We start from the raw sequence: 16,175 nt of genomic DNA on the forward strand, positions 1-16,175 counted from the left end.
ATCACAAGACCATAAAAATGGCTCAATAACATTTTTACACATATAATCAATTAAAAATAAATTTAAAAATGGATTAAAATGCGTTTAAATTTGGTCAAAACCTAAAATCCCTTCAAAATACCAAATAAATGGCCAAGGGATTTATCCTAGGTTAAACAAAGTTAAAGGACCTTAGATAAAAAAATTCACTATTTTATAAGAGTCAGAAGTATTTTTAAACAATTAAAAATATGCATAAAAACATTTAATTCATGAAAAATACCAAAATTAATCCAAAAAATAATTTTAATTCAAAATATGGAAGAGGAAAATATTTAAATATTTTTGGTGAAAGTCCCATATTTTTTGGAATAAAAATAAAAATTAATATGAATTAAGCAAAATAAAGGGATTAAATAAAAAATCAGAAAATATAAATAAATTCAAAAAAACAAGGGTCATCAGATCTCCCTCATTAATTCAAGTGGCAGATCCAATGGCCATGCGCACGCTATCCACGATAGACCAAGTCAAACGCATCACATCAATGGCAATCAGAACTAAGGGCCAAGATTAAAACATTGTGAATGGATCAAAGGGTTGGGAACACGCCAACACACAACCGGAGCTAGGGCTCAGGTCATCTTCTCCGGTGAACCTCACCGAATTGGATGACCACCAACCATCACCAAAATGAAAAACAAGGACGTGATTTTAAAGAAAAAATGCTCGAGAGCTCGAATCTGACCTCAATTTTCTCCAATCCCAAGTATATTGAAAGATACATGGATTTGAATTTTGAGGATCATGAACTGAGTTGCTTCAATTTGACCTCAAAGCAACTCAATCTTGTTTCCTACATTGGTAGGACTTCAGCAAACCAATAATCAATCAAAATGGATGAGAAATGAGGGAGAATCAAAGAAGAATTTTTTTTGAAATCTCACATTCGAGGAGCTTCAAATTAGCTTGATCTTGCTTCCAATTTGGCTTTGCTTGACTCTAGAAGTTTGCAGGAGATGATATTGATGATTAAAAAGCTTGGACTCTTGGAGTTTCAATTCCAAAACTGAATGAGAATTGAAACTCGATTTCTCAACAAATCTTCGAGATTATCCTTTCAATGGGGTTTGGGAGAGAATGGGGACGAAGCTTGGGCAAGAGGATCCAAATTCTGATCACCAAGGGCATATATTTATATCCATGTTCGTTGCTTTTCACACCTTTTGGATTTTAGCCAAAAATAGAAATATTAAGTGCATGCTTGCATAAGCGTGCGATAGACCCATGAGATTATGTAATCCGGTCCAAAAATGATCATGAGTGATGCTGAAAGTATAACATGAAGCCATGCATTTCAAATTAGGAAACGATCATGTGATTCATCCAAATGGAACAATGAAGAGTAAGCATGCGCAATTCATTCAAATATTGTCGAAAAGAAGTGATTTTGGACTTTTTGGAAAGTTAACATCAAGGGGAACAACTTTCATGTTGAAAACCTTTCCATTTGAATCTTGTATCATAATGAACTTTGAGGTGGAATTTGAGAAATCGAACATAATTGAAATTTTTCTAAGTACCAAGTCAAATATCCATTTCTTCCACCTAGAATAACTTTTTCTATGAGTTTAAAATGGAAAAAGTTCTTTCATCAAATTTGTACCTATTTCAATCCTATTCAATATGATCATAAATTTTACCTCATTTGGATTTGGCATGAAGGAGTTATACATTTTAGAAGTTGAGGAAAATTGTTTGTTCAATGGTAATGGTCCAAAATGACCTATAATGTTTCCTCTTGGCACATGCCCTTGCAAGTTGAATTTGAAGTTTATAAAAGAATCAAAGTTGGATAAGACATCTTGAACTTCATCATGAAACTTAGATGACCTTCATCTTAAAAAAATTGAGCAAGTTATGACCCTTGGAAGTTAACCTCCTAACTAGGGCATAAACAAAATGACCTATAATATTTCGCCATAAAAATGAATTTCCAAGCAAAACTAGGTCTTGATGTTAACATGAAAGTTGTTTGGAATGTCATAAAGAGTAACGTTTCTCTTTGGAATAATTTTCATATGACAAACACTGTAGGAGATAGGGTCTAGGGAACCCCAGTTTTAACCAATTGACTTCCTCTGGTCAACCACCTTGAACCTACTTCCAAACTTGAAGTTATCTTGATATTTGGAACTCATGGAGGATCATATATGCATAAAATGATGTAATATGAAGTATCCCTTGAAATATTTGATCAATTGTTGAAGAAATTTGCCGAGAAAATCACACAAGATACATAAATGAATTAGGGTTTCCAAGACAAACAAGCTTCAAACTCATGACGGATTCTTGATCAAAATAATAAGTGAAGATTATGAGGATCCATATATGATGTCTATAATCAATGTGAATCATCCCTTGATTGATCTCCTTGTACTGAGGGTCTTAAACCCTAGATATGAGTTTGATGAGGCATTGGTGAGTGCACACACTACCTACAAAAGAAACAAAGCTATACATCGACATATTTTTGGCATTTTGGTTAGTAAATAATGAAAAACAAAGTATGATACAATCAAATGTGTTTGGTCATCTCTCCCAATGCAAACCCAATAAATGAAGGTTAAGGAGGATGCCAATGTGTGATCCCAAAGGAAATGCAAATGATGAGATAACATGGGGGATCTTAGATTCAAAATTGGGGTCTTACACCACCGAATATAATTTGTTCCAAATACATCACAATACAATGTTTCAATCCAATTACATTTCAACCGAGTCGTGTTACAACCATTGGGTTTTGCCAATATTACAAAGTAGTTACACATCCAGAATTTCAAGAGAAAAAAACTACAAACCCCAAGTACATATAACAGAACTAAGTTGTACTGCTTTACAAACAACCCCAACCATTAGCGCATCACTCCCTACGGGCATTGCAATGCGTACCATCCTCCGAACCCGTAACAGGAGGTCATCATTACTGCTCAAAATGAAGATGCTCCCATGTTTGATCCTGCAATATTTCCACAACAACATAGTTCATTCCATCAATTGAATCAAGTAAATCAACAGAATTGATGTAAAGCTAAATAATAGTCTAACATTAGAATTTACGACTAACAATATTTAACAATTCAATCTAACAGGGATTTAAGTAGTTTATCCAGACTAACGGTTAACAGTTCGAATTCGTTAATTGCTAAGCATCTAGCGTACAATTAACCTAACATGACAATGTATTCTAAAGTCGTCTTTGTCGGCTGCACAATAAGAAACCACCAGCGGATAATAATGCTAACATATTTCCAAGAAGCATTTTTCATTACTGTAAACCAATTGTACCATCCATTAACAATATTAACAAGTTTTAAAGAATTAGGAACACAACGTTGTAAGTAAATTCTACTGACCATAAGCAGGAGGAGTTTCTGACGTAGGCCATTGCGAAATGATGCAGAACAACGTCCCGGTCCAAGCCAAATTGCAGCTTCATGACATAATACTCCTTCAAAATAACCTCCAATTGAGTTGAAATGGTTGAATAACGACATCTACAGTCTAAAGGCACGTTCGACCCTCCCAATTCGACTTGAAGTTGATTGAGCATCTGAACTTTCCTACACAGTAGTTGCAAAGTTACTTAAGTCAGAATTCGAATAAATAATCACTTTCCAACAAACACCCGTCCAAAACAATTCCAAATTGGCCAATAAATTTAATTCAAAATTCGACTTCGAATTCAGTCTCAAATGACATCCAATTTTTTTTAAGTTAACTAATTTCACTTGCAACTTGGCTCCAAAATTCCTTAATTTCGTCTGCATTTTGTTTAGATTTTAAGAAGAATTCGAGTGTTAACTAACAGGTTGTATTTCTAACCGAAAATGAATTAGAGACGGATTTCATTATAATTTCATTTGAATTTCAAATTAGAGTCCTAACTAACCATTAGCTGATTTGAAATTAACAATTAATATGGTTTCCTTCATTTCTAACAAACTAATTTGAAGCAAATTGGAACCGCATTTCTAACCAACCGGATTTCTAACCAACTCTGAATTTCAATATGAGTTTCATTTAAATTTCTAATGGAAATTGAATCCTATAAATCCACATACCTTGGCATTAATTCGTTCCCCTTCATCACTTGATGAAAACCCTCAGCTCAATTGAAATCCTTCATCATCACCCTGCAGAATCCGATAATCACCTTAACAGAACCCTGCAAAAAAACCTTAAAGAACTTGCGAACAGAGACATTTCAGAAGAGAGATTCAATCACTCATCGCTACTCAACTCAGAGAATCACTCCTCACAAATCTCAGAGGAAGAAGAAGAAAGGCAAAGTTGGAATCGGTTCGTACCTGTTAGCGGGTAAAGCTTCGAGTCCGGTAAGCCTCTTAATTTCATTTCTGTTTTTTCCTTCGTTTCCGCGTGTGCATAAGTAAATCAGCTTGAGTATTGATGGCGATTCTGAGCTGCGAACCATGGAGGTGGAGTCATGTACTTCACTCGATGCGTCGTGATTTGTAGAAGAAGAAGTTGAGGAAGAGCACGATCCAAGTGCGACTCCGAGAGGTTAATTATGAATTGCGTTGCCATTTTAAGCTTATTTACATAAGCACTTTTTCTTTTATGTTTTATGTTGTCGAGCATTGGAATCTTAAAATCTGGAAGAAGATGACGAATTCATGGCGCAATGAATTTGCAATGACGTTGAATTTAGTGTTGAATTCGCAGAAGAAGTTGGATTTATGGTAGCGCTATGCATCTTGGAGTGTTTGGAAAGCTCGAGTGTGTTAACGTGCTTCAACGTTGAGGATTTTTTCCTGGACCAGGTTCGGGCCTCAGGCCCAAACAACCGCGCCCACTACTTGCTTGGGATGAGCCTCTGCGCCCATATTACTTGTTGACCCCCTTCGTGGGCCCTCACCTCTTTTATCTAATTAGGGTTCATTGCTTTGTTTAGTTTTAGTTAATCTTTTTGTTTTAGTTAATTAAATAATCTTAGTATAGTATAATTAGGATTTAGAATTTTTTTTTAGATTTAGATTTGATTGATTTAGAAGTTAATTAGGTTGTGATTAGAATTAGGTAGAAATTTTAGAAGAAATTTTAGAATTTAATTAGGTTAGAATTTACGGTTCTTGAACTAATTAGGAACTTTAGATAGAAAATTAGATATAATTAGATTAATTAGTTTAATTATTTTTTAATTTTAGAATTAATTTCCTAATCGATCATCCATGTAAATTGACATTTTTACCCATAGGTTTCAATTTTAGATCTAGAATTTCATGCTCCCTTAGATTAGGGCTTAATTTAGAATAATTGATCGTCTAATCATTAATTTTCAACTTGCATGATCCTTTAGTATAATTTGTATAATATTTTAACCTTTAGATTAGATTAACTATGGATTTTAAATTAACTCAAACCCTTTGATTAAAGTTGATCAAAAGAAATTTTTGATCAACTAAACCTTTTGATCTTGTATAATCCCATAGTCTAATTTGAGTGATCAAAACACCCTTGGTCACTTAATAAGACTTTTTTTGTAAGCTGTGGAGCTCGAGCCTTAAGTCAAATTTTCAATCAAGGCATCCTCAGTCATACTAAGCAGTGGATAATACAAGGTACATCAAAGGTGGTTCTTCAAGAGTTTGTTAAATCAAAGTTAGAATTGTGTGGCATGAGCCTTAAGCAATACGGAAGGAATGGGACTGGAGAATTCATACCCCCATTCTGAATATCTTTGGGTGCGGGACGAATGACCTAGTTGCTCATTGTATTCACCTCTGTTCATAGACTTTAGCATAATTCAAATCATACGATTGACAAGTTTCTCCCTTCAGAATGGTAATGCAATAAGCAAGACTTCACCAACAACTTATCAATCATGATTCAATTTGTACGACACGAGCCTTAAGCAATAGAGAAGGAATGGGACTGGAGAATTCCTAACCCCGTTCTGAATATCTTTGGGTACAAGACGCTTGACCCAATTGCTCATTCTATTCACCTCTATTCATAGACTTTAGTGCAATTCGAATCGGAAGATTAATAAGGTCTTCATCATCACAAGAAGCAACAAAGACTCTCCTCTATCAACTTGAAAATTAGTATCATAATTACATGCCACGAGCCTTAAGTACTAAAGAAGGGATGAGACTGAAGCTTTCCTACCATCATTCTGGATATCTTTGGGTGCGGGACATTTGGCTCGTTGCTTATCATATCCATATTGTAAGACCCTAATTTTGACCCTAAGATCCCTCATGGCATCATATCATTGCATTTGCATCTTGCCTCAAGGATCATAGCATCTTGGCTCTTTAACCTTGGGGTGGGAACTTTTGTGAGTTGGTTTGAGACCACCAAGCATGCTTGAATTGTATATTATCGTTTTTCTTATTTTGTTTACTAACCAAAAGCACAAAAAATATGTTACTAACATCTTTTGTTTTGTAGCTTGAGCAATCATAAGATCCAAGGCTCCTAGGAGACCCTATGCTCATTGATATGGCCAGATGAAGGTGAAAGCAAGCATGACAATGGTTCCCAAAGCTCTCAATCATCATATATGCCTCCCAAGTATCTTAATTTGTCAATTTTATCAACTCAAACCAAAAGGGCTTGAGGCTTGTTTCCCAAGGAAATCCTAATTCATCTATGCATCAATTGTGCCTTGCTCATGAAGCAACCTTAACCCATGATCAAATACAATCAAGGGAAGTTCTTTCATTCATCATTTCATGCATATTTGAACTTATTTGAGTATCCTCAATCATCAATTCATCAAGATTTGATGTTTGGACTTGAGAAGTTGATCAGCTAATTCATCTGTCTATTTTGAAATCCATTGAGACCTAACTTTTAATTTGTTTGTCAAATGGAGATGACCCCAAGAGAAAAAATGTTCTTAAGAACTATATGAACAACTTTCATGTTCATCAAAAATTTATTTGAAGTTTGGAAGGTCATCATCCATTTCAAAACATTATAGGTCATTTTGATTGAAACCCTAATTTTGGGTCAAATTCCCAAGGACCTAACTCTCTCATTTTTTATGATTTTGATGTGGGATAAAATGAATTAGAAATTTTAAGATGTCTACTTCATTTTTTATGTTGAACACATTTTCATAATCCTAAAATAAATACATGTGATAATGTAAAACATTATAGGTCACTTTGGGCCAAAGGCATTGAAATGTGAAAAAGTCCAACTTCAAGTGCCCTCAACTTTCTCATCAAAAATCCAAATGATGCAAAACTTGAGTTCAAATTGATTGTCTTGAAATTAGCTAAAACTTTGATGTTGAAGGTTTTGTCATTTGGAGCTTGCATCACTGAAACAGAAGGGCTTGAAGTTGACCCATTTTGGATATTTTCACATGCACATGTTTTGCACCTTGAACTTTACGACCAATTTTCACTAATTTCCCAATTCCAAATGAAGTTTTGTTCAACATAAAAATTAATCCTCATGTTAAGACCTTTCCAACCATTACCCACAAGGCCATGTTTCATTTTGGTAAGGGCTCGTTTCAAAGAGGAGAAGATTTTGGTGCATTTATAGAAACTACTTGAAAACTTCATGCACACTCCAAATCAATTGCATGTACACGTCCAATTCACTTTGGTTACACCTAAATACTCAATTGGCATTGAATTTGGGCCCTCCATGCGCCTGTACAGGCCCATGCATGGAGGCCCTCTTCACTCATGCACATGATTTTCCCATGCTTCCACCTTGCCTTGCTATAAATACATGAGCTCAGCTTCACTATTTTCCAACCTGAAGGCGCCTTAGATGCTGCAGAATTGAATCCATAACCTCACCTAAAGGAATTTCTCTCTTTCATTTCAAAATTTCAGATCTAATTTTCAACTTCATTGGTTGATTATTAGACTTAAAATTCCTTGGTCTTGCTCCACCTTTACCTCAAGAATACACAACAATCAAGAGTTGAGAGAAATTGTGCTTCACAGATCTACATTTCCAAGGTTGATGATCAAACTTTTTTTCTTTGAAACACACTGATTATTGCTTGTTTCTTGTGTTTATTGGTTTGGTTGAAGTCCTCTCATCAGAGGCAATTGAATAGTGTGCTTAATTTTGAAAATCCATTGAGTTCAGTTTGAACACCATTATTTTCCACCTCTGATTTCTCTTCCTATGAGGATCTAGAGTGAAAACCAATGGTACAGGGGTGATGTACATCACCCTAGCTTTTCAATGATATGAGGATCGCCTATTTTTATTGAGATTTCCATGTCTACAACTTTGGCCGGAAAATGCAAGCTCGCCGGAGAAGACGGTGGTGTACACCACCGTCCGTTTGCCAGATTGAACATGGACCCTTGGATTTGTTTTCCAGATCTAATCAGAGCCTCCCATTCTTATGACTTTATTTAATGCCTTGTGTGTCTCAGTTGACTAAGGCATTTGGTAGGCGCGCGCGGATAGCCTTTGGATGTGCCAGCTCAATTAATGAGACTGGATCCAACGCGCCAGATATTTTCCCATTTTTCTTTTTCTGATTTTAATTTCTTTTATTTTCTTTTATTTCCTTTTATTTCAAAAAATCATAACTCTTTCATTTTAATTCCAAAAAATATGAGACCAATTGCATTATTTCCCTTTTAATTGCTAGTTTCTAAAACTGATTTTTAATATTTTTTATTTTATCATTTGATATTTTTTGTGAATTTTCTCTTTTCTGGTTATTTTTAATTCATTTTAAATAGTTTCTGATATTCAGAAAATACAAAAATATTTTCCTGACCTCTTTGAATGATGATGGTGTTAGACGGTGTGGCTAGTGATCGAGAGGGGGGGTGAATAGATCACCTCTTTCAAATTTAACGGATTTAAAGTTTTATCAGAGTTTTTAAAGTTGGCGGAAAAATCAGTCCCGAATCGACTTCCGTCTATTCTGAACCGCTACTAGAAAGCCGGACACACAAGTTTAATTGCTGGATTTTAATGAGAATGACAGAAACAATTCACACCAGAATTTTAACTAGTTGAATGCACTTATCATTAAAGTCTATTTCCAATGAATAAAATCTAGCTAACCGTTTTATCAAACAGTTGGTGTGTATGTGATCGATGATAAACAGCAATGGAGTTTGATTAAAGTTTTCTTGCCACTGCTGTCTTGAAAAAGAGACAATCACCACACACTAACTGAAATTGCGAAAACAGTTTGAAAAACGTAAAGAGGAGTAAGGTAAGAGTACGATACGCAGAGATTTGGTAAGGAAGTTCCCCACGTCGTCCTCGCGTGTGGGTACGTCTCCCTCTCAATTTCAAATGAAATTGAGAACTTTGATTATCAATTATTGCCGAATCCGTTGATACAAGGTTATGGTACAAAGACAGAATTCTAAACTCTAAGAACCTCTTCTTGTATAAACCTTCACTTGATCTGAGCACGATCAAGATTTTCCTGCACAAAGTTGCAAACAATTCACCGGTTCCACGACCTGCTTGCGAAATCCCCCGATCTCCAAACGCAACGCTGCGGCTGAATATGTTCTGCAAATGTGACTCCCAAACCCTCAAGAACACTCCAGTTCTTGAAGGACAAACCAATAGGTTTTTCCTAGAAACCCCCTTCAATCTTCGACTCAGCTAGATCCTCGATCGTTCCACTGCAAACCACAGCTAGATCCTTGATCGTACCACTGAACGTTATCTCGATGCTTCTTTAATCCAAAGAACAAGAATGGTTATGTGTAAATGTTCTTGAAGAAAAGTGATTGAGAAGATGAAGAAGATGAAGTCTCTTTCAGGTTTCTAATTGCTCACAAAACAATTGCTCCAACACTGCTTTTGATCTGTGTTCAATTGTTTTCCCTCAATGAATTCGTGATTTTTGCACTTCTGTTGTAACCTGTCTTTTATATGCTGCAAAACAGTTGCTGTTATACCACAAAACAACTTTATATATTAATACATAATAGTGTGCATCGATGCATACTGTAGGATATGTGTATTTTTGGTGAAATTGATTATTCATGTATCGATGCAAAAGTCGTGTGTATCGATGCATGTGATTATTACACTAGTATGTATCGATGCCTAATGCGCATGTATTGATACACAGGCTGTTTCAATTGGTCATGTATCGATGCAGGGATCGTGTGTATCGATGCATAGAGTATTTTGTCTTCCATGTATTGATGCATGACTCGTGTGCATCGATGCATACTGAACAGAGAGGTTTTGTGATTTATCACATGCTGTATGTATCGATGCAGAGGCTTTATGTATCGATGCTTACTGACATAAGATGCATTTTAATTGTTATTTAAAGGTAAGTATCAATGTAGTTTTATATGTAAAGTTATGCAACAATAGAGTGGGATGAAAAACATAATAAAACACACATGTATCATGTAATGCAATGCACAACCAACATTTGGATGATGATCACACAATTTGCTATCATTAAAAATTAATTCAAGGTAAAGAATTCTCTCACAAACTCCCCCTTTTTGATGATGGCAAATTCTTGGCAAGATGTGTGATACTCCCCCTGAGTTTGTGCATATCTGCATTTTCTCCCCCTTTGTCAACATCAAAAAGAGGAAGAGACAAGATTATCAAGGTAGCATAGTGTAGCAGGACATGGCAAACAATGGATAACAGGCTATCAATCACAAAGAATGAAGCATCAAAGTAAAGAATCATTCACAAAGAATGAAGAATAAGGGCAATAACAATAGAGATAAACAGAATTGGAAAAGCGTTTTAAAGATACGAACGAGTTCAAGAGTTACATAAGCTAAACCATAGTGTTCAACAAAAGAAAAACTAGAGCAATATGAGATGAAATGAGATGAAATGCAGGTGGGTTAATTTGGATTGTTGCCACCACAGGACTCCTCATCATGTCTGTCAGGATCTCGGTAGCTTGGCGGAGGCGGAGGAGGAGGCATTGTGTCCGGATTTTGGCCCATGAAGGAGTATTGCCTAAATCGGTTCTGAACTTCAATGCTTCTAAAACTGTCCATAATCCCAGGATTTTCACGGCAGTCATCCATAAAGCCGGACATTTCGTTGTAGAAAACTTGATGCCATTTAACTAAGTCTTGGTGCCAAGCGTGTTGATTGTGATACATCCGTGTATGCTCATCATGCCAGTCCCGATGCTCGTTGTGCCATTCAGATTGTTGAACATGCCAGTACCGTGCTTCTTCATGGCGTTCTTTGTTGACAATTTCCATCTGTTGAAGCATATGAGTGATGTCCGCATTTGGTGTTGGGGCTGAAGTACCACCGGAGAATGGGGGGGCTGTAGGTTCAGGTACGTAGTTGGTAGGAGACCACCTTCGTGGCACCCAATCACCCCAACCAGTATTGGCTTCAGCTTGTGGTGCATCTGTTTCAGCCGCATCCTGCATCTCTTCATCAGGCTGATCTTCAGCAAGATGGATGCGTTCCGAAGGCACGTCAAAATTGTAAATTCTGGTTTTGGATTTTCTTTCGAAGAAATAGAAGCATTTGCGGTCCTTGTCCCACCGATATCCCATATGCGATAGAGTGGCAGAGTCAAACTCTTGAGCTGCAGATGGAGATAGGAGAGGCACAATAGGTATTGCAACTTTCCAAAACTTAAGAATTTTCATTATCTGAGAGGCATAACCTAGAGCCACATTCTTGGAGCTGTCTCGCACAAAGAATAGACGTTTTACAAAGTAGTTCGCCCAATTTAGGAGAACCTTATTTTGCAGAATGTAGAGAAGATGTATGCTAGGCCTATCCAACCGAGAGTGTCCGCTGTTTATTGGACGCAGAATATGTGTGATAATCCAGTGAAGAATACGCGGAGTTTGCTTGATCATACCTGACGTGACGTGTTCATCCTCACTCAACGGTCTATCAATCTTTAGGATAGAAGTTGTAAAGTCCTGTATGTCAAATTCAGGATCAAAATGCAGGTCATGCCAGCACTTGAAAACCATCGACGGAGACGGCATTTGAAATACCGTTTCCCAATCAGAGGCTTCAAAGGTATATGTTCTGACTCCGATTGAACACCGGAACATATAGCCTCTACCAGTTTGTAACCCAGCATAAAAGATCCGAATGAAATCCTCATGATAATCATCCTTTGTGGACAGAAACGACCCAAGTCTTTGTGCTTGTAAGAGTTCAACCACTTCATTTAGGTGTAGGTGAATAGCATATGTTTTATCAAAGACGTGAGGTTTCATGACTAACCTTGTCTTGAAGGACTCTTCAAATTCAGCAGCAACAGCAGGATGAAGTAGCTCTAAGGCATTTGAAGGAACTTCAGGTGGTTGGTGAGATGTACCGGCTGTTTCCTTTCCCTTTCCTTTTCCTTTGGCTCTGGCTGGAATAGTGCGTGGAGGCATGGTGATGTGAGATTTAGGGTTTTGGAGAGAGAGTGAAGATGAGGAGGATTAGGGTTAGCCACTGGTTTTGGGGTTTTTGAGGGCAGATGAGATGAAGTAATGAGATAGGAAGTGATATGATTGGCTGATGTGTCGATGCATGAGAGAGAAAGAAATGCATTTAATTCAGATAGCATCAGTATGTATCGATGCAGAGGGTCATGCGTCGATGCCAGATATTCACAATTGGCATGTGTATCGATACATGCGATGGATGCATCGATGCATCCTGAAGCAGTTTTTTAAAAAATTTGAATTTCAGAATGTATGGGTCGATGCATGCTTCATTTGTGTCGATGCATACTGATGCTGAACCAGTTTTTAATGAATTTTAATGCAGTATGAATATGCATTATGCACTGTCATGATGATTATGCTCAAAAATTGTTGGTGTGCACACAATATGGACAAGGAGTATATGCAAACAAATTTTATATCAACTAGAGTAATAACATTTGTTCTAACATACACAATCACTTAGCAATAAGAAAATTGTAGAAAGGATTGATATTACCTCTGTTGGAGAACTCTTGTGATGGATAATTGACATCTAAAACAGCTCATATTAACCATGGTGAGGCATAACATAATTAAGAGGTAACATGCTTATGACATCAATTGAGAAAGATCTAGGATTCCCAATTCGCGACGAATGTTGAAGAAAGGCTCCGTTGCCAATGGTTTAGTGAAAATATCAGCAAGCTGATTTTTGGAATCAACGTGCTCAAAGACAACGTCTTCTTTTTCAACATGATCACGAAGGAAATGATGTCTTATCTCTATGTGTTTAGTGCGTGAGTGTAAAACAGGGTTTTTAGTAAGGTTTATGGCACTAGTGTTGTCACATTTGATAGGAATACGTTTGAGTTGAATGTTGAAGTCTTGTAGTTGCTGCTTCAGCCATAAAATCTGAGCGCAACAACTACCGGCTGCAACGTATTCTGCCTCTGCAGTTGACAGAGCCACAGAAACTTGCTTTTTGCTATGCCAACTGACCAAGGAGTTTGAAAACAGGTGACATGTGCCACTTGTGCTTTTCCTATCTGATTTGTAGCCAGCAAAATCAGAATCGGAGTACCCTACTAAGCTACAATCACTTCCTTTGGAGTACCAAAGCCCATATTTAGGTGTTCCGTGAAGATATCTAAATATGCGCTTCACCGCTTTTAGGTGCGATTCCTTAGGATTTGATTGATAGCGTGCACACATACAAACACTAAACATGATGTCTGGTCTAGAAGCAGAAAGATATAAGAGAGATCCAATCATACCTCTGAACCTTTTGACATCTACACACTTACCGTGCTCATCCTTATCTAGATTTCCGTTGGTAGGCATTGGGGTGTCGATTGATTTTGAATCATTCATTCCAAAGCGCTTGAGTAGTTCTCTGCAGTATTTTGTTTGACATACTGTTGTACCCTCATCAAGTTGCTTTATTTGCAGTCCTAGGAAGTAGTTTAGCTCCCCCATTAGACTCATCTCAAATTCACCCTGCATAACCTTAGAAAATTCTTCGACCAAGTGAATGTTAGTTGAACCAAATATGATATCGTCGACATAAACTTGAACTAAAAGAATGTGCTTCCCTTTGTGTTTAATAAAGAGAGTATTGTCCACTTTACCTCTTGAATATCCATGATCAATTAGGAATTTGCTAAGCCTTTCATACCAAACCCGAGGGGCTTGTTTAAGACCATACAAAGCTCGTTTTAATTTGTAAACATGATCTGGATTTTCAGCATTTTCAAAACCGGGAGGTTTTGAAACATATACTTCTTCATTTATAACACTATTAAGAAAGGCACTCTTTACGTCCATTTGGTAAAGCTTAAAATCCTTAGAACACGCATAGGCAAGCAAAAGACGTATAGCTTCAAGGCGAGCAACTGGAGCATAAGTTTCCTCATAGTCTATGCCCTCCTCTTGGTTATACCCTTGTGCTACTAAGCGTGCCTTGTTCCTAGTAATCACTCCGTTTTCATCAAGCTTGTTTCTAAAAACCCACTTAGTGCCTATGATATGATGATCTCGCGGACAAGGGACAAGTTCCCAAACGTCATTTCTTTTAAATTGATTAAGCTCTTCTTGCATGGCCATTAGCCAAAATTCATCAATCAAGGCCTCTTTGGCATTTTTAGGTTCTACTTGTGAAACAAACGCGAAGTGAGAACAAAAGTTACTTATCTTAGACCGGGTCATTACTCCCTTTGAAATGTCTCCCAAAATGTTGTCAATGGGATGGTCTTTTGAGGATCTCCAAGTTGTTGGAAGATCATTCACTTCAGCTGTCTTTTCTTCCTCAATTTCTTCATGACTAGTATCTTCCTCCTTCTCATGGGCAGCTGTTTTGGACTGATCAGTTTCCTCAACAGCTTCCTTGAGTATGTCTTCTGTAGATACACCTGCGTCATCAAAAGAAATACCTTTTCCGACATTTTTCGGATAAGACTCATCAAAAGAAACATGAACAGATTCTTCAACAGTAAGTAAACGCTTATTATACACTCTATATGCCTTACTTGACAGTGAGTAACCAAGAAAAATACCTTCATCCGCTTTTGCATCAAACTTCCCAATGTTTTCCTTACCGTTATTCAAAACAAAACATTTACAACCGAATACGTGAAGATGTGACAAGTTTGGTTTTCTTCCTTTCAAAAGTTCATAAGGAGTTTTGTTTAAAATAGGGCGAATTGAGATTCTGTTTAGAACATAACAGGCTGTGCTAACAGCATCAGCCCAAAAGTATTTTGGTAATCCACCCTCATTAAGCATTGTTCTTGCCAACTCCTCTAAAACACGATTTTTACGCTCCACAACGCTATTTTGTTGTGGAGTGCGAGGAGCTGAAAAGTTATGCTCAATACCATACTTGTCACAAAACTTCTCAAAGTGGTAATTTTGAAACTCACCACCATGATCACTACGAATTGTAACTATTTTGGAATTCATTTTGTTTTGGGACAGATTTGCAAAATTTTTAAAAGCAGAAAAAGTTTCATCTTTGCTATGAAGGAATATAGTCCAAGTGAATCTAGAGTAGTCATCAACTATTACAAAGCCATAGTAATTTCCACCTAGGCTCTTTGTCCTAGAAGGTCCAAAGAGGTCCATATGGAGAAGCTCAAGGGGTCGTGAAGTTGAAATTACATTTTTAGATTTAAAGGACACCCTTGTTTGCTTTCCCATTTGGCACGCGTCACATAGGTGGTCTTTTGAAAATTTTATTTTTGGTAGACCGACTACTAGATCCTTAGACACAACCTTATTAAGCAAATCGAAATTAACATGCGCTAAACGTCTATGCCAAAGCCAAGAATCATCATTCAAGGTGACTAGACATTTAGTACTTGTTAAAGGAACATCAAACAAGTCAAGCATATAGATATTGTTTACTCTTACACCCTTAAACACAATGTTTTGTTCAACATGTTCAATTATGCAGCAAGTTTTTGTAAACGACACTTTATAGCCCATGTCGCATAGTTGACTTATGCTTAACAAATTGTGTTTAAGTCCCTCAACTAAATGGACATTTGAAATAGTAGTGGTGGAGGGATTACCTACACTACCTTTGCCGAGTATAGCTCCTTTGTTGTTGTCTCCATAAGTGACATATCCCTTCTTCTTTGCCTTGAAGTCTATAAAGAGCGATATGTCACCGGTCATGTGCCTTGAGCAGTCGCTGTCAAGAAACCACCTTCTATCTGCGGAGGCAAGGCACTCATCCTACAACATCAAAAGAGAGAAGTTGGT

General features: G+C 37.0%; 1 protein-coding gene across 5 annotated transcripts; it reads right to left on the reverse strand.

Annotated features, from left to right (window-relative positions):
* Nucleotides 1–2,649: 2,649 nt before the first annotated feature.
* LOC127119358 (uncharacterized) lies at nt 2,650–4,829 on the reverse strand. Of its 5 annotated transcripts, none has more exons than XM_051049587.1 (4): nt 4,350–4,821; nt 4,104–4,175; nt 3,396–3,602; nt 2,650–2,998 (listed from the first exon to the last, which is right to left on the reverse strand). In XM_051049587.1, exons 2-4 carry the CDS (start codon nt 4,127–4,129, stop codon nt 2,833–2,835), a joined length of 399 nt encoding a protein of 132 aa, XP_050905544.1. In that variant the 5' UTR covers nt 4,130–4,175; nt 4,350–4,821; the 3' UTR covers nt 2,650–2,832. The 5 variants fall into 5 exon arrangements, 4 of the variants coding, with proteins under 4 accessions (XP_050905544.1, XP_050905542.1, XP_050905541.1 ...); XM_051049585.1 differs by having other exon boundaries at nt 4,104–4,207; nt 4,350–4,819; XM_051049584.1 differs by having other exon boundaries at nt 4,104–4,219; nt 4,350–4,819.
* Between the last annotated feature and the right edge of the window lie 11,346 nt (nt 4,830–16,175).

Source organism: Lathyrus oleraceus, chromosome 2, assembly GCF_024323335.1.
Source record: "Lathyrus oleraceus cultivar Zhongwan6 chromosome 2, CAAS_Psat_ZW6_1.0, whole genome shotgun sequence".
In the NCBI taxonomy this organism is placed as follows: Eukaryota; Viridiplantae; Streptophyta; class Magnoliopsida; order Fabales; family Fabaceae; genus Lathyrus; species Lathyrus oleraceus.